The sequence below is a fragment of the Lathamus discolor genome, chromosome 2 (genome assembly GCF_037157495.1).
Source record: "Lathamus discolor isolate bLatDis1 chromosome 2, bLatDis1.hap1, whole genome shotgun sequence".
NCBI lineage: Eukaryota > Metazoa > Chordata > Aves > Psittaciformes > Psittacidae > Lathamus > Lathamus discolor.
In genome coordinates, this window is record NC_088885.1 from 29,446,742 (window position 1) to 29,472,823 (window position 26,082).

Genomic DNA, 26,082 nt, shown 5'->3' on the forward strand with positions numbered 1-26,082 from the left:
AGAACACCCTCCCCTCTGCTAATCTGTTACAAGAACAGGAGAAGCATGTTGGGATATTTCTCACACAACATCCTTCTTATATGATGCCTTTCAGGAGTTTTTGAGGTACAGTTTTTTACCTCCACATTTAGTAGCCTTTGCTGGACTCTTGTTCCCTGAATTAACTTCTTCCTTTGTGTAGTTTGGCATTCTATGACAAGGAATCCCACAGACTGATGGTAAAATTAGGTGTTAATTTCTTCACTGATCCAACACAGTCAGAACGTTATGTCATTTATTCTGCCTTCTTTGGCTGACAGTCACTAAAAGTGCTTGCCTGCTGGTTGGCCTCTGAGACAGTTCTAGTTACATGTTAACAGTTTTTAGGACACTCGGAAGTACTACAGTCTTTGGTGACTTCTATTTCTTCTATCGCTTTCCAAACAATTCTAAAGTGAGTGAGAAAACTAACACACAAGCTTTTCATAACAGAACACAGAATGTTATAATATTTTTATTGTTTGTAAAATCAGCATAAAAATAGTTTTTGCATCTTTGCTGGGTTTAACTAAACCAGCAGGTTGTTTTCTCGGTGTTGGTTGGTTGTGGTTTTTTTGCTTTTTGCTTTGTTTTTGGGGTCATTGTTAAATATAGGTGAGAAGCCACAGCAAAAATTCCAACTAACGTTTTTTCAATGTAATTCTTTACCTTGACTTTTGAGACACCACTTCTCAAAACCCTCCTGAACTGCATTTCCCTTCAATACACAAAATAGATAACCTGAATGAATACATTACTGGGGTATAGTGAACATTAAAACAAAGCAAATGTCCTCTGGGAATACGCCTGTGTCACAAATACCATCACAGCTGGCACTGGCTATTGGGCTTTTGGCAGTCTCTGTAGCAACGTCAAAGACACAATGTTTCAGAAACAACTGATGAGTCAGCTGCAAAATGTTGAGAGATAGAGTTCGGAGAAGCCCATTTATTATATAATGAAATACTTCCGTAACATCCCATATTTGACATCCCATAAGAATACCAGTTCCAGGCTGAGCTAATAATACCACCTATTATTGAAACTGCAATAACATACCCCAGCATCTGACCCTCTTGCCAGCTGCTTATAAGCTTGTAAATCTTTAACCATTTTGGGATGTAATTTTCCATTTCTTCTATTTCCCTATGACCCATTTTTTAGTTTTTTTTTCAGACTAACAGAATACTATGTTTCTTTCCAAGAAAAGCTCTGGGGAGGAAAAAAGTTGTTTTGTTCCTGTGAAATAAGGTCTGATGAACTCTTGTTGAGAATCTCTCTGACATTCAGGCTTTGAAATAGGAGTACAGAATTTGGGCTATAGGGAAGTTTTGAGGAGGTTTGGGTGTTGGTTTTTTTTTTTTTGTTTGTTTGTTTTTTTTTTTGAAACTTTTGTTAAGGTGTTTTATAACTGATCCGCTGGTTTGAACTTCAAAAATAGTTCCCGACACCTGCAAAGGCTTGTTGAGCTTCACAGAGACAAAACCAAAAAATGTTGGAAAGAACACCTATCATTTAAAATATATTTCTTCTTTCACTTTGGAAAACAAAAAAATATGATGCAAAATAAGGAGTCTAAAGATGATCAAACACTAGCAAAAATTAATTAACAAAAAGAAGTATTGTTTTACCTTCCGTTATCTCTGCAATAAAACTAGAAACACGTTTGGTCACACATTACACACCACATGCTTCATGGGAATGTTTTCTAGCCTTGTATGCTCTACCCTGTGGAAGACAGGCTGCTCTCTATTGCTCTGACCACTCAAATTTACTGCATGTCGTGGTTTAAACTGATCCACACAGCTCGTCCACTCACCCCCCACCCCGACCCTCTCCACTCCCGGAGGAATGGGGAGGAGAATCAAGAGAATGTAACTCCCACGGGCTGAGATAAGAACAGCCCAGTAACTAAGGTATAACACAGATCTCTACTGCTACCAATGATAATATTGGTAAGAGAAAATAACAAGAGGAGAGAATACGATACCACCGCAGAACGAGTTCAACCCCCCCCGAAGAGAGAGAGTGTGCCCTTCCGGGTAACTCCCAGTTACCTCCCTGGGCATGACGTGCAGTGGTATGGAATACCTCTTTGGCTAGCTTGGGTCAGGTGTCCTGTCTCTGCTTCCTCCCGGCCTCCCCTCGTCCCCAGCAGAGCATGAGACTCACAGAGTCCTTGGCCAGAATAAACATTATTTAGCAACAATTAAAACCAATCGGTGTTATCAGCTCTCTGCCCAGGGTGGAAGTCAAAACACAGAGCTTGCACCAGTTACTAAGAAGGAGCAAAATGGCTCCTGGTAAACCCAGGACACTGCATTTGCACTGGCTGGACATTTTCAGCCCTTTTCCTAAGCTGGCAATTAAAACCTCATTTGCAGCTGTGCTCGTGAAGATGAAGCTTCCATTGTATCACTTTTGAAAGCCTGGGATTTATTTAATCTGACATAGTAAAATTCTGCTTTTTAGAACATAAAAGGTACACAAAATATTAAAAGCATAAGAAATAACTACTATTCCTGGACAAAAACTGTTCCCCACCACAAGGTGATGAGCACAAGCAGGAAACATAACGAAGAGGAAGAAAAGCAGTAGTAGTTTCCACTTTTCTGGAAAGTCTGGCTTGCTAGCTGAGTGGATGGAGTTGCAGGGGAAAACGAAACTAGAGAATATGTAAAGCTACAAGATGAGATCATCCCCCCAAAACAATCCTTCAAATTTATAGACACTTCTGGATTCATGAGGTGAGAATAACCAGCACTGGGGACTGTAAAATTCATTTGTAGCATTTGAATTCGATAACACGGATTTGAAACCTGTCTCCTCCTAGAAGGAGGTGAAGGAGATGCCCTGGAAACCAAGGGCAGAGAAACACAGCTGCTTTAAAAAATGCTTCTTAAAAATGAGAGTGACAATAGCCTTCATGCAGACAGCCTCTCTGCTAGCAGTCTACACCAATCCAATCAACTGTTACAGCTACCTTTTAAGTTTTCAGCAGCATGTTATTTTGCCACAGCCTGATCCTGTAAATGGCTGTTCCCAGGTGCATAATTACTCACACATGGAGCCCACTGAAAACAATGGGTGTCAGTGCATGAGTAACTACCTGGAGGGCTGAGAGGGCTGAAATTGTTTCTGCACATGATAGGTAAGTTGCATATTTGCAAGTGGATTTTCTTTTCGTTTGGGTATTTGGGTTTTTTTGTTTCCAAAACTAAAATGGAGATAGGCCCACGTCAAAACACCCAGACAAAACCTTCTGAACTTTGGCAGTGGAAAGAGTCCAAACCTACAGCAAACTCAACATTTTGCATGTATAGTGGCTTTTTATAATGGGCTGGATCCAAGCCTCATGTTGAAAAAAATCCCCAAGGCAGTAGAACTTGGATCTGTACTTTCCGGTTTGAACCCAAACTGAGTGTTGCAAGAAATGGCTCATTACTTTATTCTGTAGCATTTGCCTCCAGAAATCTGTCATAGAACAAAGGCACATCAGCATTAAAAAAAAAAAAAAAAAAATTAGTTATTTTTGGATAACCTGAAGGCCCTCCAAGTGTTGTAGCTCAATATTTTTTGGAAATGAAGTTCTATTGCAGAGCTGTTTTAGATCTCTCAGTGCAGAAAAGGCTGACTTTTGCCACAATAAGAACATCAACATCACACTTGGGGTGGCCAGAGTTTATAATGATTGCAAAAGAGGTCCTCCCATGAGGAGGGCATGATGAAAAGATTGTCAGATTTGGGGTGACTATCATTAAAAGCAGTAGCTCTTTTATTTCTCTTTCAACTCTCCTCTTTTATTTATGGTATGGTATTCCTCTACCCCACCTGCAATGATAGGAAGAGTCCTTCCTTTTGCAGTTGTCCATTCCCTTTTGGTCTCAGGGAAGGGATAGGGGCTAGAATCAGGGCAGTCTAAGAGGAAAAGCTTGGCCAAAATACTTAGTACCATGGAGCTTGCTATCCACATATCCCACCCTTACCTTAGTAACAACAAGCAGCTGTGTATGTGAGATCTGGGTATTAGTTGCAACACCCAGTCTTTGTCATTTCAAATAAGGGAAAAAACAGGCCACAGATAAGAGTAATAGGCTGACAAGCCTGTCCTCCTTTCGCAGACCCCCTTCCTCGAGCCATTGGTTGGAAAGTGAAGCTATTCAGCTAGATCCTAGCTCTTTATGGAAAAAAAAAAAAAAAAAAAAAGTGAAAAATCAAGCACTTGGCTGATTTCTTTTCTTGTGAAGGCAATTACAGTTATTTATGTGGTTTATTTTGTCTCTTTCCTTGGTTCTAAATTGGTTAATGTCAGAGCCAGAAAGGTATCTTAAAGAAGTACCATGTCCCTGTAGACTGCATGCCCTGAGTCCTCTTAATGAATGAATGCAAGGCTTCTCCTGACTTGATCACATTCAGAAACCAAAACATGGAAAGAAAGAAGGCTTTGTTACCTCATGTTTGTGTCTTCTTAGTGCTAAGACAGGCTACATGTCTGAACTCATGCACTGGTCATGGTTTCTGTAGCACTGATAGCTACAGCCTCAAAGCAGCTGAGTGCTGCAGGAGAAGAAGTATCACCTAGCTGTGCTGGTACCAGCACTGGTATCATTCAGAGATTTCTCTTGGCTGTTCAAACTATCACCAGATTTGGTAAACTATTTTATAGATACCCCATGCCAGCCTGAGAGCAATGTTGAGGACTTGGCCCACCATTTGTCCGGGATTAGGTTGTGTACAGCCTGATGATAATTTTTTTTTTTTTCCTCCACTAAACTAGCTGAAACAAAGTCCTGTTTGCAATGTAGACAAAGTTTTCTTGATTTGACAGTACTCTGAATTTTACTGAGAGTTTTCCACTAACGTCAAGCAGCTTTGACTTTCACATTGATCGTTGAGAGCCTCAGCTCTTCTCCACTTCCTGCTTCATCAGTTGTTATTTCCTTCATTTTCTAGGTGGCTAATACTTGCCTCCCTTCTTCCTATATGGGACCACATTTGAGCACTAAAAAACAGAAAATACAATATTGGGAAATTAAATTACATTTGCCTTGTATGCTGTTGTGCAATTTTCTAAGCAGAAATGTAGGCCTTATCTCCCAGTTCAGTCATCATGCTTTACGAACGAATGCTGCTGGTGAAAATGGACTTGATCACATACTGGTTACAGAGGGTTGAGATTCTGACTCTGAAGATGTGAGTTGTGTGAGGGGTTTGTTTGTTTTATGGATTTGTTGTTTGAGTTGTTTTTAATTTGAAAGGGAACCTTAAATAGATTTTCATAAAACACAAATTACTTTTAAGTTTTGGCATGATGACTACAAGTGTTTATAACTTGTTAAAGAAGTCATCTATCCTAACCAGTGTAGGTCAAAGAGATTTTCCATGTTAATGAGATGTGTTGGATCTGATATGTCAATGACAGTGCTTCATTTTAATCAACAGAGAAAGGGCTCTTTAACCTACAAACACAGGTATACCCTCTCCCAAACTAAATGTAACAAGTCTGGAAATTATAAAATCACAGGCACTTGTTCCAAAGCCCTAGAGATGCCAGATGCTGACTTTCTCCATGGGTCTCACTTGTGGTAATAGAACACTGGAATTCTACAGAGTAATTATCACTAAATTATAATTGCAATAATGGATGTGTTAAGCCACTCTACCAAGCCCAGTCTCCTGAATATAATCACCTAAAAAGGATGTATAGTTATTTTTGCTTTGACACAGTGGAAATGTTCAAAATATCCCCGTGATTTTTGAAACAGCTACACACAATTTTTGGTACTTTCCAGAACAGTGCTGATTAACCCAGTAATAACCAGCAGTTTTTTATATCATGTGCTTTTGGAATATGCCTCTGTGTACTGTAGTCTCTGTTTTTAAGTCATTTGCTGCCAGATGAAGGGGATTTTTTTTAATATATTTTTGGAAGTAAATTCCCAGAGCTGACAGCTGTTCTGAAATGTGTTGTGACAAAAATATCCACACAAAATGATTTTTTTAATACATTTTCCAGTTATTGGCGAATAACTACTGGAGTAAGTTCTTTAGAGCCTGTGCTTTTTACCGACTAGCATACATCTATTACATTTCAGTATATCCATGTTGATACACATTAGCCCTTTTCTGTGCATATTCCACCACTGTGGAGGTTTAAACTCTAGGGTCTCAAGAAGTCTATTTTGACTTCTCAGGACTGTGGCAAGTTCAGTACTCAGTTCAGCAACTCAACAAATCACAGCATACCAGCCTGGTATGCCTGGTGTCTCAACCTGGTCCACCTCTGGAGCAGCCAGCTGTGCCTGGTTCAACTCAGCTGTCACCAGCCTGTCCCATCTACAGTCAGTTCTCCTTTTGCTCACATTGTCACTCTGTGGAGGTCAGGGCTTATCAAGCTGCAGCAGTGCCATTGGCCACTATTAATGGACATATGCTGTGTCCCTGGTACACCCCACACTGAAAACAAGGGGTTTACACTCAGAAGTCCTCAGGGGTATGCAATAAATGCTGCTGTCAAAGACTCCCATCATAGTATGCTCCCCTCCTGACTTTGCAGAAACAGCTGGCATGTTAATCAAGAAAGCATCAGAGCAAAAGATCTCCCAATCATTTTTAAATGAGACATCACTTACTAAAAGGAGATGGAGACAATGGAGATTATATTAATCCACTCCAGATGCAGACAGGCCTTCTCCTGGTCCTTCACACCTAGACGTCTGATTCCCTGATGCCTCTGACTTCAGTTGCTTACTGCCATTCCTGCTAACTTTTGTTACTTCTATTTTATACTAGTGAGCCTAAAGAAACCAGAGAAACTGAATATTGTTACCAAGGGCAGAAACCCCTTTAACAAATGGGAAAATGATCCCACTTGGCAAGAAGCAATGTTTGGTACTTAAAAAAAGGAAAAAGCTTTTGGATTTCAGCCACCAAATCCAGTCCCCAATCTTGGCCTGCGCAGAGTTATTCCCAGAGCTCAAAAATGTAATGTACTGCTGTGGATCACCCATTAAACTGTCTATTGAATGAGGTATAATGCTAAACAGGCTGAGAAGAGTCCACCATTCAGATGAATGCAACTCCAACTCACAAAAGCTTCAGAAATAGTTTTTGTACACAGGGTAACTTGGTGCTAAATAAGCTTGTTTGCTGTGAAAGCCAAGATGTTAGAGCATTAAAAGCCCAGAAGAACATGGCTATTTCTAGGGATTGAATCATGACACAAGTATGCAACAAAATGGAAACAGAGTAAAAACCAATACACGAAGAAAATTGCATGAGTTTGCACCTCCATAACAAAAACTTAGCAACAACATACAAAGCCTGAAAAAAAGTGCCTTGGAGTCTTGCTTTGAAGGCAGTTTTTAAAGAGGTGTTTTAGTCTGGTCAGTGGTCCTCTAAGAAGCCCACTCTGATTCTCTAACTCCTTTTACAACAGTGTGAAATGTGCCATTTTCAACTGCTGTATAGGTGAAGTTTCAAGCAGCCACTGAATGTTGTCACCACAAAACACCATACACACAATATCATAAAAAAGCATCCTAAAGGGTTATGGAGACTGTGGATTTACTTAAAGAAAAACATCATGTAACTCAAGCTTCTGGAATATTTAGTCACTAGGAAATGTTTTTTTAAACCATCTTTGCATATCAAAAAGAATATTTTTCCTCCAAAGGACTTGACATGGTTATGATTTAAATAAAACACCGTTGTTAATCCAGTTGCCCTCATGCTTCAGTTTATAGGTACCATAGGTATACAAATGATAAAAGATTCGTGACATGAAACAATGAATTAAGAGTTGCATTTCTCTGTCATTTGCATTGCTCAAGCCCCCAAATAAAAATGTCTTAGTTATTAGGTGAGTCATTATGAATTTAAGCCATATAGTTATCAATTTGCATATGAATACTCAAACATCACTTTGTACTTACCCTTAAGTGTTGACAGTTTGTAGGCTGTGAGCAGAGAGGGACAGGAAGAAGGAAAGAGAATACAGAGAACTCATTATATGAAGTATTTGCAGTTGCTTTATGTTGAAAACTCAATTATATTCTTCTTGGTCTAAAGCCATAATTTGTGACCCTGTAATAGCACAGTCTTACTCCTCTATCGTTCTGTTGAACTTAATTATTCAATCCCTCAGTGTCCTGTGGTGCCTAAGGCAGAAAGGGCGCTGGAACATGTGTCTTAAAGACCCATCCCACTTCTCTGTAGTGACTATAAAGCTATCATTTATTAGAATATCATTTCATGGTTATGCTTTGAAGTGAGAAAACATGTGGGACCCAAAGATTATATGCGTCTTAATTCAACTTTTTCCTTGCTGGTATTTTAGAGAAAGAGCCAGATATGGGCATATGCAGTAGCCTTCTCAGTCTCTTTGTACCTCATGAGTCTCATTCTGTTTTAGTACAGCCTGAGGTATCTGGATGTTGGGTGTTTGTAAAACATTGAAAATGAGTGTACAGTAAGTGAGAGTTCTGGCCTCAGATTTTCCTCCCTTGAAAAACAAAATTGTTCTTTTTGGATGATGCCAAGAAGCTTTGAGACAAAAATTAAGAGAACTTTGTAACTTTGCCCTAGTTGAAGAAAATAGTAACAAGACAACCTGCACCAAACATGGACATGAGCAGCCTCAACCCCCAGTGGAGATTCACATCAAGGTCATCTGTCAAATAAGCAACAGTGAAGTACGTGTGCAGATTGTTTCTTGTGACATATGCCCTTTTCTGGCACTGAAAGTAAGTAGTCTTCATCAGACTGTGGGACAATTTGTTTTAAATTGCAGCTAAAATAGATACACTGAATTTAAAGCAATAGGTCAAAAACAGAAAGACAAGGTCTTACAAGCATGATTTGTAGGCTTAGCACAGTGAAGGGCTAATATAATGGCTCTTTCTCAAACAGCATGTGGAATCACTTATTTATGACTCAGTTATTTGCTTGAAGTGGTAAGGACTATCCCTTTGAATTATATTCAAATAGCAAAAACTTGTATAGCAAAAACAATGGACAATAAATGTATAAAATCCACACCTCTCACCGTTAGATGCACTCTCCAATGCAACAAAAGAGTTCTACCATTACACATCCAAACCAGAGAGTAAAGGCAACAAGCACTCTCTCCAGATGCAGAGACTTTTGCTGTAAAAACCTGACCCATTTCTCATGCAAGAAGTGTAAACCAGTAATTTAAGGGGCATTTGCTTTTACATGACAATCTCAAGAATATTCTGTTGTGACCTTACACTTTTGTTTCCCAGTCATGGAGGAGACACTGAGAAAAATATGCAGGTTTTGTAGTTGGTGTTTTTGTTAGGTTTTGGGGGTTTTTTTGGTCTGTAAAATTGCAAAGATACAAACATTAATATTGACATTTCATAGCTGCTCCTAGATATCACATTACGAGAAACACATCTCCAGGACTCTAACCAAGGAAGACTGAGGGAGTTTTTACTTGCTCTAGGAAAAGGTTTGAATAATGAAATATTTTATTATGTCTATAGAGACATTATTTTTATAATGCTCTTAAGAATCTTCCTCAAAAAGAACTCAGGCTTTCAAATTATTTAAACCTTATTAAATTAATCCTTGAATCTGTAGCTCACTAGGTTCAGGCTCTGCTGTATAAAAAACTTTCTAGTAGCTCTCCAAACAAAGCTATTACCTTCTGTCAGTGAGAGCTATTCGACACTGAGGGGAAAAGTATGAAGACTAAAAATAGGTGTCTGCTGCCAGCTTAACCCTAAAATATCAAAGACATTCACATTGCAACAGCCTAGATAGCTGAAATGGTGTTAGATACGTTTGTTTAGGTGCCTGAATTGCTCCCTATATACCCAAGATATCGTCCAGCTGAAGATCCATGAAGGAGATTATTATCCACAATCTATTTATAATTACAGTGTGTAGGAGACTGTGGATATTTTTCTGCAGGGGATTTGGCTCGCCAACCAAAGATGCTTCCAGAATGTTTGGGGCTCATCAGTGTGAAGCTGCCACTCCTGGACCCCAATCAGAAGCACTGTAGGACACATATTTCATGTCCTACAGCACACATTAGCAGCAGTGGCCAATGCTGTTTAAACTAGCCCAAATGACATTGCCCTAGCTAAACTCAGAAACCCAAGTAAAGCCTTGCAGAGCTATATAGACAAGAGTCTTCAGTAACATGCTGTCAGCAAACAGCTGGGGATAGTGTCATCTTAAACTAACACAGCTGTCTGCAAATTGAACATCTGTCCACAGGCTAAGTATTCAGCAATATAATAAATGGAACAAAATAGATACATTTTGGACAACTTAAAAATATAATTCTTACCAGTAGATTCTGTCTTATATCTTACAAATCCCAAGTAATTCTTGCATTACAAATATAGCAACCTTCATTTGCCTACTTTCTGTCATGATTCTCTGTCACAGAATCATAGAATCATAGAATAGTTAGGGTTGGAAAGGACCTTGAGATCACCTAGCTCCAACCCACCTGCCATGGGCAGCGACAAATCGCACTAAACCAGGTCACCCAAAACTCCACCCAGCCTGGCCTTGAACACTTCCAAGGATGGAGCATTCACAACTTCCTTGGGCAACCCATTCCACTGCCTCACCACCCTCACAGTGAAAAACTTCTTTGTTATATCTAACCCAAACTTCTCCTGTCAGCTCAAAGAGAAACAAAGGAGCTGCAGAGATTCTACAAAGCCACTTGCACAGGGTGTTACTTGCTAGGGATTAACAGCATTTACTTTCAGAGCAATAGTGATAGTGGCACAGACCCACACATATATAGAGGCATACCTTCAAATAAATCCTCTTAAAACTGAGCAGCCTGTCTTGGGCTACAAATACATAATAAATGGAAAGTAAATTGAATGGACTACTTGCTTCCTAAGACATGTTACTGAGACTATCCTAAAGCCTACAATAACCTTAAATTTTGCCAAGAGTTTGTGACATTGTGTAACAATTGTCAAATAGAGTCATATGCCAAGAAAAAAAATCTATAAAATCAGTAGCATGTTTTGATGAATTTGACTATGGCATGACTGTATTTCTGATGCAGAAATAGTCTGCTCCTGCTGTGCTGTATGACCCTATGACTGTGTGACCTCTCTTTGAGATTACTAGGCTGATCCCATCACACAGACCCTGAATAGTATTTACAAATAAGGCCTTTTGGCAGATGTTCATTAGAACTAAGGATGAAGAGACAAAACAATTGAATATCCCATTATCAATCTGTGACTCATCAAGTATTCTTACTCTCTGCTGTGCATGCAAATCCCAGTAAAGGATGAGAAGTGTGTATATACAGTAAGCACATAGAAATGCAGTAATATGCGCCTCTGTCTAAAACCCAGTCATTTAATCAAATAATAGCAACAGCATTCTTTGCTGAATATTTTAAGGCTTTGATCTGATATAGATATATATATACACATACATACACACACACACATATAACTATTTGAGTCAAATTCCTCTTTGTGTTGCTGAATATTAATTGAATAACATTTGGGTGTCTTTGTCCCATTCTGATTACTTACAAAATATTCTTAAGAAGGGTTTCATAATAAATGGTGTATAATTTTTAAGCTATTACTCCTTAGTAAAAACAGCACTTGCCAATAAGATTTCTGTCTTCAAAGCAATCACATCAGACCTCACAACACCATTGTGAAATGCTTGTTTATGGAAGACTTGGACAAAACTCCTTCCTTGAAGATGGAGACTTCTGTCTTGTGCCAGAAGACAGGATTTGTGATGCTGTGTAGAAACAGTCACTTCACTTGATGGAGGTGTGTCCTTCCTTCACCACCATGATTAATCCCATGGTATAAAGGGGCCTCTTCCTTTGTCTCTTGTGATGACAACAGGATCACAGCTACAGAGTTTCTGTCCTTCAGACTCTTACACACCAAATGCAGAGTGGCTAAAGCATCCTCAGCCTTTCTGATGAAATTATGCCTGTATTAGAAGGCATCAGATGTGCTCACTTTCTGAATATAATCTATTTCCAACGTACTATAATGTCAAATATGGTGTTTAATATTCTTGACACTTTGGTGAGATACAAAAAAGTGAATCATATTAAAGGTGGGAACTGAAGATCAAGACAGTGACCTACCTTCAAATCATTCAGAAATACAGTGGTGAAGTGAAGATGTCATCAGGATATCCTGTGTGCTAGTACATTTTCATACACATCAAGCTATCCCAAACCAGAAATCAGAAGCGGGGTTAAAAGCCCAGAAGTTCAAATTCACAGGAGTAGCTGGTGTTCTCTGGAAGAAACGCATTGGTTCCATGATTCTGAGTCTATGTTATTTCTCCTTTCCTAATGTGTACAAGGAACACATTTTTCATGCAGGATAGTATAACAGTGAGGATGCTTCATGACAGCCATTTTTGTGACTGTGGCCTTTGAGGGGCTGTGTTCGTGAACTGCAAGGCAGCCTTTCATAAGAGACCCTGTTGGGCTCTGATGTAGAGCAAATTCCACGCATTTTGTCAGGACGTCTCTGTTTTATGCCCCTCACTGGCTCTGTCCCACTGGCTTGAGCTAGCAAGAGAGCTTTCTGTTGTGTCTTCATCTCCAGCCTCCTGCCACCAACCTTTCTGCTTTGCTGGGAAAGCTTTCTTCTTTTCTGGGAAAGAATCTTTTCAAGACTGCCCTGCAGGGTTTGTGGAAAATTAGCTCAACTCAGCCAGAGGAAGCTGCTGTCAGTGCTGTGATGTCATCTTCTCCCTCAAATGCTACCCTTCAGAATGGAGTGCCATGCTTTTGGGGCTTTGCTTGCTACAGTTTTATTCCAGAAATATTCTGCTTTCTCAAAAAATATTCAGTCATATCCTTCAGCATTACAGCTGTTTGGTTTTGATTCAAATTACTCCCTGAGTATTTGGAAGGCTGAGACCACCACACAGTTACTTGTGCAGTGGTAGAAGAAAAAGCTTGTAGTGTGAAACTTCTCCAGTCTGAGTTCCTGTCAACCTTGACTGGCAGATACGAGAATAGACCTGAAATGTGTCAGCTTTGGGGGAATTCTCATTTCCAGCCCTCTGAGCATCCACCCACAGGTTCAAAAGCAGTTACTCCATACAACTTTGCTAAACCATAAAGCAGGTGTCTTCTGCAATAGAATTTCAGCTTTAGAAGTTGGAACCTGCATCCTCAGCTGATCTCCAAAGTTAGCCTTGCAAGATGGTCAGCATTAGTCTGTACAATACACCACAAGGGGAAGAGAGAGTGCTTGTACTGGACGGTAAAGCATGACTAGGAGAGCTATGTTTGCCAAAACTGTGCTTTGGGAGAAGTTACTTTGTTCCTTACTCTTCCATATTTCCATCTGAAAAGGAGAATATTTGCTTTCCCCACACAATACTGTGAGGTGGGGAATGAATTCCACTAAATAGTTTGTGGGTGTTGTAGGTTGACCCTGGCTGGAGACCAGGTGCCCTACAGAGACACTCTATTACTCTCTTCCTCAACTGCACAGGGGAGACAAAATGTAATGAAAGGCTCAGGGGTTGAGATAGGGGCAGGGAGAGATCACTCACCAATTATCATCATGGGCAAAACAGACTCTGCTTGGGGAAATTAATTTATTACCTGCCAAGTCAGAGCAGGATAGTGAGAAATAAATCCAAATCTTGAAACACCTTCCCCCCACCCCTCCCTTCTTCCCTGGCTCAACTTTACTTCCAATTTCTCTACCTTGTCTCTGCCAGTGGCACAGACAGTCAGGGAATAGGGGTTACTGTCAGCTCATCATACTCTCTGCCACTCCTTCCCTCTCACACTCTTCCCCTCTCCAGCATGGGGTCCCTCCCTCAGGAGACAGTCCTTCATGAACTTCTCCAAAGTGGGTCCTTTCCACAAGCTGCAGTTCTTTATGAACTGCTCCAGCGTGTATCCCTTTTGCGCAAGGCTTTTTTCCCCTTCTTAAACGCGTTATCCCAGAGATGCTACCACCATCACTGATGGGCTCAGCCCTGGCCAGTGGCAGATCTATCTTGGACAAAGCTGCATTGGCTCTGTTGAACACGGGAGGCTTCTAGCAGCTTCTCACAGAAGCCACCCCTATAGTCCCCCTACCGTACTACCCAAACCTTACCACACAAACCCAATATAATGAGAAATAGACCAGTAGACTTAAACATAGGTGAATTTGATAATAGGGCTCATCCTGAAAAAGTCCCATGGGATGGGGTCAGGGAGGCCAGTTCATGGCAAGATAAAAATGTGACCCTTTTCCAAGGGATGTATACTTTCTCCAAAGAAAGGCAGCAAGTGCTGCTAGCTTTCCTGTCAATTAATAACTGCTGGGCACTTCCTACGTTTTGAGGAGCCCCTGCAGGGAACTGCCCTGGAAAAGTAACGAGTTGGAAATACAGACAATGAGTTCTTATAATTCATTTCAGAGTTGTTGAATTAGGTTTTTTCATCAATGTCAGGCCTTTTGTTTGAACTTTGCAGTCTTGGTTTCTCACATGTACCTGTTGCAGGAATACATCATTAAGAGCAAACCTGAGGCATGTCAGGGTACTGATTAGCAATTTCCTATTATAAACTCTGTATGATTTATTTTTTTTAGCTATGGCATGAGTGTATATTAAAATGCAAGCGCTGTGGCCCCCTTTTGCTTTAATATTATACAATATATGCTTTCAGTCACACCACAGAGAAATTATTTGACATCTGGGCTATTTTCCTTCCCATCCTACCCCTACCTCACTCATGCAGCATAACTGTCTCCAACCCTGAGACCTCCTACTGCTCACTTTTTTCCCGCTGTTTTAAAAACAGAACAGATAATCTCTTTTAGCTTATGAGCAGGCAGAAATGTTTCAAAAAAAGAAGGAAAAAAAAAGCACAAAAAACCCCCACAAAGCAAAACAAGACACAAGTCCTTCCAACAATGTAGGGGATGAAGACAGAAGTTAGCTGAATCAGGAATCAAGTTATGCTGTTGTCCAGTGCTTTGGGAATGATAGTTTAAATATGATAGACTAGCTGGCTGGAATGTTACTACATTAAGATCAAAAAGTTGAGCTCGTGAAGCCAAGTGGTAACTAGAGATTCTTCAAGTTTCTTTCAAGAAATACATAAATATGGTGGTTCAGCATGCCACATTTTTGCCCTATTTTTGATTTCACTATTGAGGAAAACTAGTAAATTAAGCATTTTTACCACCAGAAAGCAGTATTTGTTCCACAATAAATGTTAACCACAGCCTATGTTTGTTTCCCTCTTTTGTACTTGAATATTATTGATTGAACACCGGAACAGAAGAATCTTTGAGTAGCACCCCAAATTGTCTGAAAGCCCTTCTTGGTTTCCCAAGCATGAATTCCACAGCACTTCCCATGAAGAAAAATATTTACAAGCTGGGTGGTAAGAGACACCTGGGTGGAGTGAAATTGGTAACAGGAATAGAAGTCTGACTCAACCCTAGTTAGAGTGAAAAGTTTACCCAGAAAATACAAATGATATGCCATTAATAGAAACTGTGCTCTTGAGATTCATTCCACAAGTATGATAGTACAGCAAACAAATAGCATCAACAATGCCAGCTGGCAGCAAAACAAAAAAACAAACATCAGCAACCTATAAGAAACTGATCTGGGAGAAAAAATGCCATTTGCAGGTAAGATATATTAGGTGAGACTTGTCCTGTGACTGCAGCTTTTTTATGCAGGAAAAGGCCTGAGCACTGAAAAGAGACTCTGAAAGCTCCAGATGCAACTGAAGGAGATTTCCTCCTGCAACTGCGAGGAGGGCTTTTGGCTGTCCCTCTGAAAGTCACTGGTAACCCCAGGTATCAAACAGACCCCCACTGGAGGTGGGCTCACAAAGCCAAAGCGCATGCATTTCAGGGCTGTTGAGCAACAGTCACCAGCAGAGCACACAAGGCCTCTGGGTTATGTAAATTCTGCAAAACTGAACACTGCTTCAGTGCTTGCAGTGACCTGGGCTAGATAGGGGGCAGATGTGGGCTAAAACTGCCTTTACTTCTAGTGGAAGAGTCCTGTGCCCTTCAGCAGGTGAAGCCTCTTATCTTGTCCCAGTGACACTGAGATCCACATGGAGTTGCCTTTAAATTTAAAGACAGGAATATTTTCAGAAAAGAAGTGAGAAAATAAAGCTAGAACTTGCACGAGGAGAAACACATCTGGTATCTCACAGAAAAGCCAGAGTGCCCACCATGCATCTCCATAAGGAGCCTAGCCATAAGGAGCTGCTTCTGTCGGGCCAGGCCCCAGAAAACAGCTCCTTCCATATGCAGGGTACTTTGGTCATCATTGGACTAGCATAACCTCATGGGCTTCAGAAGCATTGGCCACAGAAAGAAAAGGAGTAATTTATCCACTGCCTTAAAATCTCATATTTTAAAACTTAGCTCATGTCAAGTCACTCCCCAGGATCATAAAACGAAGCCCAAATGGAACAGGGAGAAGGAAAAATAGAGGGACAGTCTTATTCTAATGAAAAAATTAGTAGACACATAAGCCTGAAGGGGAACATGGGAAGATGTCATGAACATTGATTTGCTCTGATGAGCTGGTTTAGCAGTGAATGCATCAAAGAGGCAGTCAGTGGCTAAGAAGGAAAAATCCCCGAAGTGGCCACAGCATTCAAGGAAGTGTTTGGGCCTGAGTCAGGTGCAATTATGTACCTTCAAATGGGAGAAACCATTTATAGGAAGCCCTGATTCTTAAAAATAAAAACCCCATGTTCTCTATCTGGCATTACACATATCATGGTATAACTCCAGCCGATAACTAAGCACTCAATCACTCCCCTCCAGAAAGATGAGGGAGAGAATCAGAAAAGTAGGAGTGAGAAAACTTGTGTGTTGAGATACAGTCAGTTCAACAGGTAAAGCAAAAGCTGTGCGTACAAGCAAAGCAAAACAAGGAATTCATTCACCACCTCCCATGGTCAGGCAGGTGTTCAGCCACCTCCAGGACAGCAGGGCTCCATCGCCTGTAATGGTGACTTGGGAACACAATCGCCATCACTCCGAACATCCCCCTCACCTGCTTGCTTCTTCCCCCAGCTTTATATGCTGAGCATGGTGCCATATGGTATGGGATATCCACTGGGTCAGTTGGGGTCAGCTGTCCCGGCTGTGTCAGAACTTCTCCTGCACCTCCAGCCTACTCACTGGTGGGGAGGTGTGAGGAGCAGTAAAGACCTTGACTCTGTGTGAGCACTGCTCAGCAACAGCTAAAACATCCCTGTGTTATTAACACTGTTTTCAGCATAAATCCAAAACATAGCCCTGTACCATCTACTATGGAGAAAATCAACTATCCCAGCCAAAATGAGCACAACAGGTCAGTGAGTTACATAGAAGAGAGAGAGAGAAATGAGGCAAAAGCTTTAATGGTGGCTAGGAAAAGTCTTGAACTCTTTATGACCTCCTCATTAAAATCTATCTTCTCCATCAGTTGCAGCTCACCTAGATACATTAGACTGGCTGCTGGGATGACTCACTCACTGAGGTGAATAAATTCTTCCCACCAAAAAAGCAGATGGTAACAAATAAAATCTTTACTTAGTGGCCATGATAATAATTCCCCCAGTGTTCCAGGGACAAGGCAGAGAATCAGATGCCATGACAGGGAGGTTTGTGGTTTAATATCATTTGAAACCAAAGTAAGTAGGATGAACAATTCTGCAATCTTCTGATTTCAAATTTAATGCTGCTGGTGTGATCTTACCATTCCAAATTACTGGTACAGGTAAATAAACCCTCCTAAAATGCTCCCTGCTTTGATGGTTTCTTGCATTCTGTTGTCTTGTATCTAAGTTATTTTATTCCCATTCAATTTGTAGAATGGAGTCCTGCAAATATTTCCCAATAACTTTTAAATTTCTACAACTGCTGAGATAGTGTCTCAGACAAAGACTTATAGGGCCAAAATCAAAATAGTGAAGGGTTCAAGATGACATCATGTTTTATGAATACAAGACGTGACCACAAATAACCTACAATAACCTTTAAAATTAGTTTTTTCCTGACTTCATAAAACAATATTTTATTTGGCAGGCCCTTACTGGCAAGTCCTTTGGATAGTTCTATTTGTTTTCTGTAACCAGGAAGACACAACCAGTGTTTTCACATAGGTTTCCTCAGTACTGTGGTTTTGCCATTTTCTGCCTCTTTATTACTGCCTGCTGCTGTTGAATATTTTTCTTGGGGATGTTTATTAAGAACAAGAATATGTATTAAAAAAACCCAAACTTACCTTATAACAGCCCTGTTGAGTTTCTCCCACTGTAATATTACTGTATCAAAAACACAGATCATGGTATTTAGAATGATCTGGTTGCTCTAAGTTTAAAGTTATGTAATAACATACAGCTGGCTACATGTATATTATGAGAAACTGAAGGAAATCAGCCCATATGTCCTTTGATGCATTAACCAAGACCGAGATTTAGAAATCCACCATAACTTGTAACACCATATGAAATGGAGGAAGGGGCTTAGCCAGTCACTGAGCTAAATAACAAAATAAAATCTCAGTGTTCACTTAAAGTAAATGAGAAAAGAACATGAGTGCAAGAAATGCTCCTGGTTTCTTAGGGGATTTTACCCAGGATTATTTGCTATTTCATTTCACCATCACCCGTTGTTCCGGTTGTGAGAGCCACAACTTGAGAGGTGTGTTTTTCATAGTGCTGCCTGTAACTGTGCAGGATTGCTCTTTTGACGTTGCTCAAGCTTTTGCTGGTTTGAGTTGTGCTGTCGTGAAAAAATGGACAATTTTCCCACCACATCTGCAGGAGCAGTTATGTTGCTCTCAGTGCCTTAAATATATAATTTTGGGGGTTACATATATCTCTATAAGATTTTTCTTCAGTATACTTTAAGCTATGAAATTAATTCAGTCTGCATCCAAATTACACTATTCAGTAAATCCCATCCCCCCTCTCCCAAATGTTTTGTATGTTTGAGCAGGGACTATGCAATTAAGTTGAGCTTTTCAGCTTCTGTATGCAGACGTCCTAGTAATCCCTCTTTCTTCTGTACAGTATGAAGCTTGAATGAATAAGGAAAGTTCCAATAATTAAACTTGCTCTATTGACCTAACCAAAATTAACTGGCTATGCAACAATGTAGCTGTCCGTGTAAAAACAGGAAGTCAGATTTCCCCAAGTAACCCTTATTCACCATGAGAAAAACAGCTGGCGCTCTCCCTTTACATGCAAGTGTGTGGGGCATGGATAAAAGATGTATACTTCTGATATCCTCCCTTTTAAAAGTCTGTGGGTTTGTTGTTTTTTTTTCCAGTGGAAGATTTCCAGCACTCAGTTCCTGAGAGGTAGGGCCCCAAGATAGTCTGGTCAAAATAGTCAGAATCATATCTTTGTAAGGAGAGGTCTGTGAAAAGAGAAAAAGAAGCCACATTAGTATAATTATGAATTATCCTCCCTGACCTCCAAAGAGAAAAATAATCAAGGATTTATTACGTGCTTTTTTTCTCCCTAAGAAGGAGTAATAAGAAAAATCCTCCTTACAACAACAATAACCACTGTTTCAGAATCAGAGCTTTTGTGTCACTGTTTTTCAGTAGTTACGCTACATTTCTCCCAGTACACTGCTGGGATTTTCTAGTTTTTATTTTGCTACGCATGCTCACACATCTGCTCCACATGTGTGACCAGCAACTGGATTTTCTGAGCTGAACGTCCTGTTAAATGGACAGAGTGGGCAGATCATTCCTTAGAGAGCAGAGAATCTGCCTCTGGTGGATTGCTGCCAAATGCAATGGTGTAATAAAGAAAAGAAAGCTGCTCATTCGGATTGCTCTGAAATGAACTGTGTCCTCTCCTAAAATACCATCTGGTCAGGTTCCCTGGAGGTGCAATCCAGCACACCTAGGTCTGGCAGTCTCTGTGTTTGATGGCTGTAAATGTCTCTGCGTAGGTCGGCTGCGGGGAGGCAGGATCATTAAGAATGAGAAGAGGTGAAACAATTGTACTCTCATTCCCTTCCACCCTCCCAGACAAAATTATACACTAGGGTTGGGGGGCTGATTGTGCTTTCTGTTGCTGAAGCTGACAGCTAATCTTTAAAGTAGGTGTCTTAGGCCTCACCTTTCTGTGTATAACCTAAAAGCTTTGTTTTCAGTTGGTGTCAACCACTAGCAGTCTGGACTAGTTGTCTTCTCAGGCTGGCCTTAGTCAGGGCCAATCAAAGCATTAATCAACGACTTTATAGTAAACTGCATAAAGGGGATATAAGTGAGCCTTATGGCATGTGTGAAAGCAAATCCAGCTTCCAAAAATCAAATCACACCAGGGACTGATAACAGATGTACAAAGTAAGAGGAGAAATTAACAGATGCTTCCCAGTTTGTGCCATTATCACCAATGAAACCCAAATCATACGATCCATAAGTCACATTAAAGAGTCTGCTGTGGATGAATTTGTTCCTTTCCTGATGCTGGCAAAATTAAGATTGTGACTGAACAGTGCTGGATCTATCCTGAATACAAGTTGATTTTCTGAAGTACTATCTGTGCTGCTAAAAGGATCCCTCTGTGAGTTTAGTAGTTAGTTCTGCAACCACAGTATCACACTGGTTTAATCCATCTCTGTAATGGATGTCCTGTAAAGTAGGAAATGTTCCATTCCCAACAAACCCAGTATATCATTTTCATTTTCTTCTGAGTCTACATTATCCTGGTGAATTAAGCAGGGCCTGGGAACATTCTTGGGCACTGGATTATGGTCATCTATGGTGTTAAACATTCAAGTCCCTAGCACCCTCAGGGCTGCTGCCAACTACCCTTCAAACCACTCCCAGACACAAATCAGAAGCAGGGGATTTCCAGGACCATTCCCAATGGTGGTTTGCCAGCAGCCACCCAGTTTTGTAGGTTAAGAGTGTTTACTAGAGCTGAGCTGGCTGCTCTGTGGTTGTTGCCCTTGGTTCCTGGGAACACTCCAGGAATGTCTCAGCCACCCATCCATAGCCCTGAACAACTCTCACCAGTGAGACTATTTTAAGCAAGGCCAGAGTCTACTTTGAGGTAGAGGGTTGTTTTTTATGCCTGGGGAGACCATTTTCTTTGTATACAAGCCCAAATTAAAAAAACGCTGGAGTTATTTTCAGGGCTTCCCTCTGTAGCTACCACTTGACGTGGTTTTGTTTTGTGATTGCCCTGAAAGATATTAGGGGACTCAGCTCCTGCAGTAGCATCACTGATGGGATGAATCTCACAGTCTCCAGATAATCCAAACATGCTGCCCCACTGAAGCCACCCTAAAAATGCTTTGGTTTGTTTTTTTTTTTCCAGAGGTGTTTTAAAATAGCTAGCTGTCAGTTGCGAGTTCCTGTTGTTCTTGTTTATCCATCTGCTTATAATTGTGCTGGATTCTGTTCAAGATGATTTTTAACTAATTTGAAACCATTAATTTGATTATTGCTTACCACCCAGCAAAGAAATGGCCAAACAGCAGGATCCTGCCTTTGCAGGACTTTTCAAGAACATGGATTCAGCTCAAATACAAATGAATTACTAATATTTTTTTTTCAAATTTCTCTTGATTCAGATATTACAAAAAAAATGCAATTTTTTTGACACAGAGTATGTCTGTCTTAAAGAAATGAGTCCTTTGGCTCATGCTGTTATTTTAGCAACTATGAAACTGAGAAAAACATCACTTACTAACAGCTGTGCTGGCTCAGTGTCTCAGACCAGGTATTCCAGGGAAAGCCTCTTGTTTAACTGATGCTTTCTGGGCTTCCCTGCATGAAGCTGCAACCTGGCAGGAATTCCTGAGCCAACCAGCTTCCAGCCCCAAGGAGGGCTTTGTCTGAGCCCAGCAATTCCAGGCTCCAAGTACCAGCTCCAGGGGTGCTGGATGCAAAGAGCAGGACCAGGAGGGCTTCCCGCCAGCTGGGAGTAAGCCCTGACACACAAACCCATGAAGCCAGCAGCTTTCCACCTTGACTCTCCACTGCTCATATTTTGAGAAATGCAAGGCTTTCGGTGCTCAGCATTCTAGAGTCAATGACCCAGTGTTCTTCAGTTAGCAGTTTCTGGTAAACCATGCCATTAGATAATTTCTGCTAGAAATTAGGGAAATAAGCATAGGGTAGAAAAGAATGGAACTGTTTATTAACTAATCACTCAGGGTAATTAGTGAGATATGAAAAAAAGCTGAACTCCTTAAAACCAAGTGAAGCTTTTTCAGTTAGGCATTTAGACATGGCTGGGAAGGTGGGGTTAAATATTTTCAGCCAGGCCTTAGATGGTGGTCTCTTCAGAGCCATGCAATAAACCATGGCAGCTATCTTCTACTGAACCTAGTATATGGCTTTCTAGATCTCACAAAGCTTAAGGACTCAGTAACACAGTATTGTGCTGTACCACACCACACACCTCCTTGTTCACAAACACTATGACAGCATTATGTACTGGGGAGAGAAAAAAAACAAAACCCTACTACTGGGTAAAAAAAAGTTTTCTGTGTTTGTTGAGTGTTGTCAATGTAGTTTGTGACTGCCTCAGCAAGTTGTCATTAGGTGAAAGATAACAGCCTGCCAAGTCCAGAGAGTAAACATTTTGTGTTGGTCCACCCACAGAGCATTCAAATAAGAAACTGGCACTTATTCAGCATAAGCCAGGTTCCACTATCTCATTTTCAACATAGTTCATGGCCTTTCAGAACCTGGTCTCTTCGTGTTTGTTCTCAGCCTCCCAAACCTCCTGCCTGCTCTTTCATGTTCAACATCTGGCTTAATCAGACTTAGGTTATCGTGATATTTGTGTACATGTCTGATGAAGGTGCCTCTTTTATTACTCACCTGCCCTCTGGTTTTAAACGTTAACATCTTAAATGTTAATAGGTTTTATTCTTATTCCTCAAACTGCACATTGTTTACATGTGTTTCTCCTACAGATATAAATATTAAAATGAAAATAAATACATATCTATGCATATATTTGCATCCATACAACATACGTTTTATATATAGATATAAAAAGTGCATACTATATATAATGTATGCAATCTTTGTGCGCGTATTTCTTTACTAGGATTTGGCTCTAAATTCAAATATTTCTTCAATTATAACAGCACCTGTGGATGTATCTGTAAGTTTACTTAACAACCAGAGTGGACTTGCGTCAAGAGTAAAGCAGCCCAGAAGCTCAGGGCACCATGTAATTTCCATATGCAGTTGGTAAGTAAGCTGTACCAGGTGGAAGAGAACTACATAAAAATTAGAAGAAAAGATTTGTCTCTGATATTATAGAGCAAGGGAGGAAGAAATTTAAGGGTGCAGACAATATTGTTCTAGCAAATAGAAGACAGTCTCCCAAGAAAATTGGGGTCAGTGGGATTTTTCAATTCAACAAGATCAAGAAAAAGGTATTCAGGGGTTGGGAAGGGTCCTTGCACAGGAAAAACACACCTGAAGCTCATGAAAGCATGGGGCTGGAGAGGATGGATTTGAGGCTGACAAAAGCTGCCTATGAAGGGAAGAGGAATTTTGCAGCTGGTGTGGCAGAAGGGAGTTTGGCTAGCAAGACATGCAGCTGAGGCTGAGATACAATCTGGAACAAGAGCAGCTGACTAGGAGTCACCAGAGGGCTTTCACCATTCTGAGAAGTATGTGCAGTGGAAAGTGCTGACTGTGGGGTCCCCATTCTCACCCTCTCTGATACATATCCCTGAAGCTACTGTTAATTTTTACCCCTGAATTGTGTGCAGGTCTCTAAAGTATGGAAGTTTCTACATGTGGTAAGTCAACCAAAACAACCTATAAGCCTTTATCTCAAGGCTTTTGCTGTTCTTCTGGTAAACTGCTTGTAGATTGCTGTATCTTGTACATGAGACTTCAATCCTGTTCCACTTCAGAAGGCAAGGTGCAATGTTTTTACTAGCCACTACTGAGATACACAGTTGTTTTGTCTCCATTCCTCAGGGTCAAGGGGAAATCAGACAAAGTATCTTGGACTAGTTGTCAAAACCTCTGCTCTTGTTATCCTTTTGGATGTGAGAAACTGGCCAAAATTCAAGGGGGTTGTGCTGTTCCAGAAAGGAGACACTGGTGCAGGAATCAATATTTCTCTCGAACAGTTTTGCACATTTACAAGGAAAGGACTGACCTTCTTTTCCTGAGGAGAAAAAAATACAGTTATTCACCATATTGATGTGCTTCTGAGTTACCTCTCCATGAGGACTCTCTCTCGGCTTTTCAGGGTTGTGCAACCAGCTGTTTGTTGGTTTCTGCTCCTTTTCTTTCTATACCATACAAAGGAACATGTTGTAGAGGGATCACAGGTAATAGAAGTCAGGCTAATAGAAGAACCAAATTAACACAGTCATGTCAGGCCTATGTTGCACATGAGGTTGTTAGATTTGCAGAAGGCAGTTCTTGTAAGTGCAAGCCCAGTACAATACGCAGGAAGCTGATTTGTTTTCAGGGGTGTTCTTTACAATCTCCATAATACAATGCCTTGTACAGTATGGCTGGACCTCTGGGTTACTGTGGGAGATACCTGGGCACGTCTTCTTTTTGCTTCAATATAGTCCTCTCGTATATGCAGCCATTAATTCCAACAATACCCTTTCCACCCCTCCCCCCAGAGAGCTTGCTCAGTTGCTCAATTCTTCGGTTACTTTCAATAAGTCCTTGTTTTAGTGTGGAGACTGGTGGCACTCCATGAACAGTTTGATTACTTGACTGCAGGTGGTCAAAACTGTCCACTTCAGGGGAGCTTCACTGCACTCTCTGGGACTGAAAGCACTGGAAGAAGTCACAACTTCAGCAGCTGCTTTCTCTTTCTATAAATACTGTATACAAAGAGCTATGTACACCATGGGCTGCTTTAGCAGTTCTATCTGGAGTAACCTTCTGATCTTTAATGTGGATACTGGACTTTAGTTAGAGTATTTGGAATCCAAACTTAGTCATGCTTTAGGTTGTTTGGGTTTTTTTTTTTATGCAACACCTACCCAGAATCCTTTAGAACAGCTGGAATATTGTTCTATTGTAGAAAATAGCCAACGAGCTATTATGGGGGGCTGGGGGGCCACAGAAGGAAATTACCATAAGAAAGGTGAGGGCAGGGCAGTAGCAATTCTTGAGTGTGTGCTCCTGTCCTGCAGGAGAGGTGTAATTGTGTTATCTTGCTGTCAAGGCTCCAGGTAAATGGAGACCAAGAAATGATCTGTCTCAGCAAAATGGGAACAGCTCTCCCTAGCTATTGCACATTGCTTGCTGTCACCTTTAATGACTGGTTATAAAGTACTTGGGGATCTTCCTATGCAAAGTGTTACATATGAGCCACTGGTAATTAAATGTTTTATTATGTACTTGTTTAAGCCAATGCTAACAGTAACTATCGGAAGACGTCAATTTCTATGTCTTCAAAAGGTCAGAATAATTGGAAAGAGTTTACTAGATAAAATGTGTGAAATTTGAAAAAAGCATGTCTGAAGAGTGTGGCGTGTTCTCACAAATGGGTGGAGGAAGGGAGTCTTTTTCATTTATCAGCACTTGATTTAATTTAATGTGAAAGATCGAGAATACAGCAAGCTGATACAGCCAGAGTATTTTCTCTGTGTGTTGCTCTGATAGCAGTCACCACTTTCTCGGATGAAGTACCTAAAATGATCTATATGATATTCAAACATATTACATGTTAAGTGGTCATTAGACAGCTTTAACATTCAGCAAAGGAGTCAAATCAACTTATAAGGGCTATGAATCTTCTTGGAACTGGCATGAGGCACTTGTTATCCATACCTATAGTAATACTGCTTAAAACAAGCTGATACAACAAACGGCACAGGAGAATGAAGAGGTTGGTGACAACTGAGAGAAACACTGGCTGGCCCTGGCTTAAAGGCAGGACCTATAAATTAACACGTGTGCAGGTGCAATGCTGAACGTGCCTTTGTGCATGTGCACACACGTTCAGTGTCTGCCAGACAGATCACGGGGAGCTATTGCAGCTCCCTCAGTTTCTGCTTGGCCCTGGCAGCAGTTGGGGAGCTGGTAATTGTTTCCCTAAACTATGTA

At 40.7% G+C, this 26,082-nt stretch overlaps 1 protein-coding gene across 2 annotated transcripts in view; it reads right to left on the minus strand.

Moving 5' to 3' along the window:
• Positions 1-19,059: 19,059 nt before the first annotated feature.
• The window catches only part of CRPPA (CDP-L-ribitol pyrophosphorylase A), a 141,178-nt gene continuing 134,155 nt past the window's right edge, over positions 19,060-26,082 (minus strand). For both annotated transcript variants that reach the window (XM_065666249.1, XM_065666248.1), the window contains one exon: positions 19,060-19,421. In XM_065666249.1, the coding sequence (XP_065522321.1) occupies positions 19,137-19,421 (285 nt within the window). In that variant the 3' untranslated portion in view covers positions 19,060-19,136. The remainder of the gene's footprint in view (positions 19,422-26,082) is intronic.